This window comes from Fundulus heteroclitus, chromosome 14, assembly GCF_011125445.2.
Source record: "Fundulus heteroclitus isolate FHET01 chromosome 14, MU-UCD_Fhet_4.1, whole genome shotgun sequence".
NCBI classification, from domain to species: domain Eukaryota; kingdom Metazoa; phylum Chordata; class Actinopteri; order Cyprinodontiformes; family Fundulidae; genus Fundulus; species Fundulus heteroclitus.
Genome location: NC_046374.1, coordinates 22330769 through 22333645, shown reverse-complemented (window position 1 = coordinate 22333645; position 2877 = coordinate 22330769). Strand labels below are relative to the sequence as shown.

Here is a 2877-nt window from a genome sequence, read left to right as displayed (position 1 = left end):
AGCCTCATGAGTGATGTAATTGGTGTCTGATGCCAGATCTATCAAGGTTCCTATCCTCTGTCCATCGTTTGCAGTTACTTCAAGGATCATCATAATAACAGGGAACTCTTGCAGGGCATGTTCTTCCAACAAATTTTTGCTTCCTGTGGAGTTGAGGGTCCTTGCTGCTGTATTACAGAAGACATTTCGGCATTGCTGAGCCAGCTCTGGGGAAAGTTTGGTCAGGAACTTTTCCTGGTCTTCAGTACACTTTTTCCCCTCGCGCCCAATCAGACTGGACCTTGGCCTCTCTTTAGGCAAACCTCCCTTCTCAGAGCTGGGACAGAAAAGGTAATGATGTTCACCACCCCCTCTTGCTTTACATCCCTCCTTTTTGCAGAGGAAGGTGCTCTTGCAACCCCTTTCATCATGTATTTCAAGACAGCTTTTGCAGGCTCCCAACCTTCGGACAGTTTTCTCCTTCTCCGCCATGTTCAGAGCCTTAAATGTTTTGCAATGATACAACCTCCATGTTGCTCCAAAGTGACAACACTGGCACGGCTTCCTTCAAAACGGGCTCTTTAATAAATGCCGTGAAAACTACAAAAATAAAGACAAGCTTTAGAAATGGATACATTTACAGACAGTCAGGTGACACATACTGTAACAAAGTTACCTCGTGACCGCCTGCCACTTCGGAGGTCTTTAATAGACTAATTCTTCTTTGTCCACTCTAAATTAAATATTAAGTAATTAAAACACCATAACCAATAAATTTACAAAATATTACAAACATAAATACAATACCTTTTCAGCTACAGCAAATACGAGACTGCTACTCTTTCCCAGATTTCTGCTCCTTCTCTCATGCAAATCTCGCTACCTTTCTTATATACGCAAATCTCGCGATAACTTTTCAACAAATAGTTTCAAAAGAAATAAAATACAATAATTTTACATAAACCTCAAAATTTGAACTAAACAACTTAAAATACATAATCTGAAATAAACATACATTTTTCCAAGAAATAAATCATTTCACTGTCACTTACACTCCCACCAAAATCACTAATTTGTTTCAATGTGATTTTTCAATGAATGTCAGAATTAAAGTCTGTTTTACTCTGTATTAGTCTCAAGTAACGTCACTACCCTATGAATAGGTCTTTCTAAATATATCAACCTTGTCAGTGGTTTTCCTTTGTCAAATGTCGTTTCACTTGTCTTTAGTTTCACCTTTCGAACCTTGCCGTCTGGGCTCTCTAGAGTCTCTACTACTAGAGCTAGCTTCCATTTACATCTTGGAGCATTATCATCTTGTAGGATCACAATGTCATTAATGTGGAGGTTCCGTGAAACTTTCTGCCATTTCTGTCGCTGTTGGAGATTTAACAGATATTCTCGTTTCCATCTTTGCCAAAACTCGTTTGCTAGAAATTGTACTCCTCTCCATCTTTTGTTCAAGTACAAATCCTCTCTGCAAAACTGTCCTGGAGGGGGGAGAATAACTGAAGACTTCATTGTTAATAGGTGATTGGGAGTTAAAGGCTCTGGACCCAAGGGATCATTAAGATACTCCACACTTAAGGGTCTACTGTTAATGATGGCCATTGTCTCGTAAAAGAGCGTTCTTAGACTAGTTGTATCAAGTCTGTTTGAGAATTTATCTAACATTGCTGTTAGTATGCTTCGTACTGTTCGAATTTGCCGTTCCCAGATGCCTCCCATGTGGCTAGCTGATGGAACGTTCATCACAAACTCGCAACCAATAGCTCTTTGTGGTTCTTGGTCCATATCCTTCATTAGCTCCAAAAACTCTCTTCTGGCTCCCATAAAATTTGTCCCTTGGTCACATCTTAGTTGTCGAACAGGACCTCTTATGGCAATCAGAACCCGAAGAGCGTTCATGAAAGCATCAGTTGATAAGTCATCAAGTGTTTCAATATGCACAGCTCGTGAACATAAGCAGGTGAACAATAATCCATATCTTTTGACTTCCTTTCTTCCTTCCTTTACCATGAATGGGCCAAAACAGTCAACACCGCAATATGTAAAAGGAGGTGCTGTTTTTGTTCTTACTTCTGGTAACTCTGCCATCTGTTGGACATTTGTGGTCTTTCTATATCGCCTACATTTAACACAGTGGTAAATGTGCGAAGAAACCATACTTCCACATCCTAAAATCCATATGCCATTTGCACGCAATTCATTTATGGTCATGCCTCTTCCTTGATGATGTACACGTTCATGGTAGTGTTTAACGAGGAGAGCTGATACATGGGACTCCTTGGTAAGAATTGCGGGATGTTTGACATGATGATGCAAGGCTGATTGGGACAATCTTCCTCCCACCCTGAGAACATCGGACTTGTCCAAGAAAGCATTTAGTTGCTTTAGTCTGTCATGCTTGTGCAGAGAATTTTCCTTCTGAGATCTGATTTTCTGTATTTCCTCAGTAAAAGCTTCCTTTTGCACTAGCTTGATAATGAAAACTTCTGTGTCTCTTCTCTCTTCAAGATCTGTTGTTTTGTTTGTTCTTTCTTGAACACCTCCAAACTCTTTTATGCATCGTTTGAGTCTGGCAATAGCCTTTACAGCTCTCGACCAATCAGAGAACTTCTTTAGACGCTCTAGAACAGGGCTCACTTGTTTTGACTGCACGGTGTGTGCATGACCTGTACGGAGTTCAGGATCTGTCCCTTCAACTTCTCCCACCATTTCCTTTCTTAGTCGACGTTCCAATGAAGACAATCTGTGTTCAGCACTTTGCTTGTTGTTTGGGAGATTCGGATTGTCTGTTTTGAATGGTAACGGGAGTTCGTAATGACCATCGTTCTTCTGTTTTATACCTTTGGTCACCTTTGACATGAATAAAAGGTCTTCCTGTGAAACTGGATT

The 2877-nt window shown here is 40.5% G+C and overlaps 1 protein-coding gene across 1 annotated transcript; it reads right to left on the bottom strand.

The window, feature by feature from the left end:
• Positions 1-504: 504 nt before the first annotated feature.
• LOC118565720 lies at positions 505-2523 on the bottom strand. The gene is made up of 2 exons (XM_036146542.1): positions 656-2523; positions 505-579 (listed from the first exon to the last, which is right to left on the bottom strand). The coding sequence occupies exon 1, from the start codon at positions 2197-2199 to the stop codon at positions 1099-1101; it is 1101 nt and encodes a 366-aa protein (XP_036002435.1). The 5' UTR covers positions 2200-2523; the 3' UTR covers positions 505-579; positions 656-1098.
• Positions 2524-2877: the final 354 nt, after the last annotated feature.

Excerpts from the sequence above, each read along its gene's own strand:
- LOC118565720 (XM_036146542.1), bottom strand. The coding sequence starts at position 2,199 with ATGACCATAAATGAATTGCGTGCAAATGGCATATGGATTTTAGGATGT.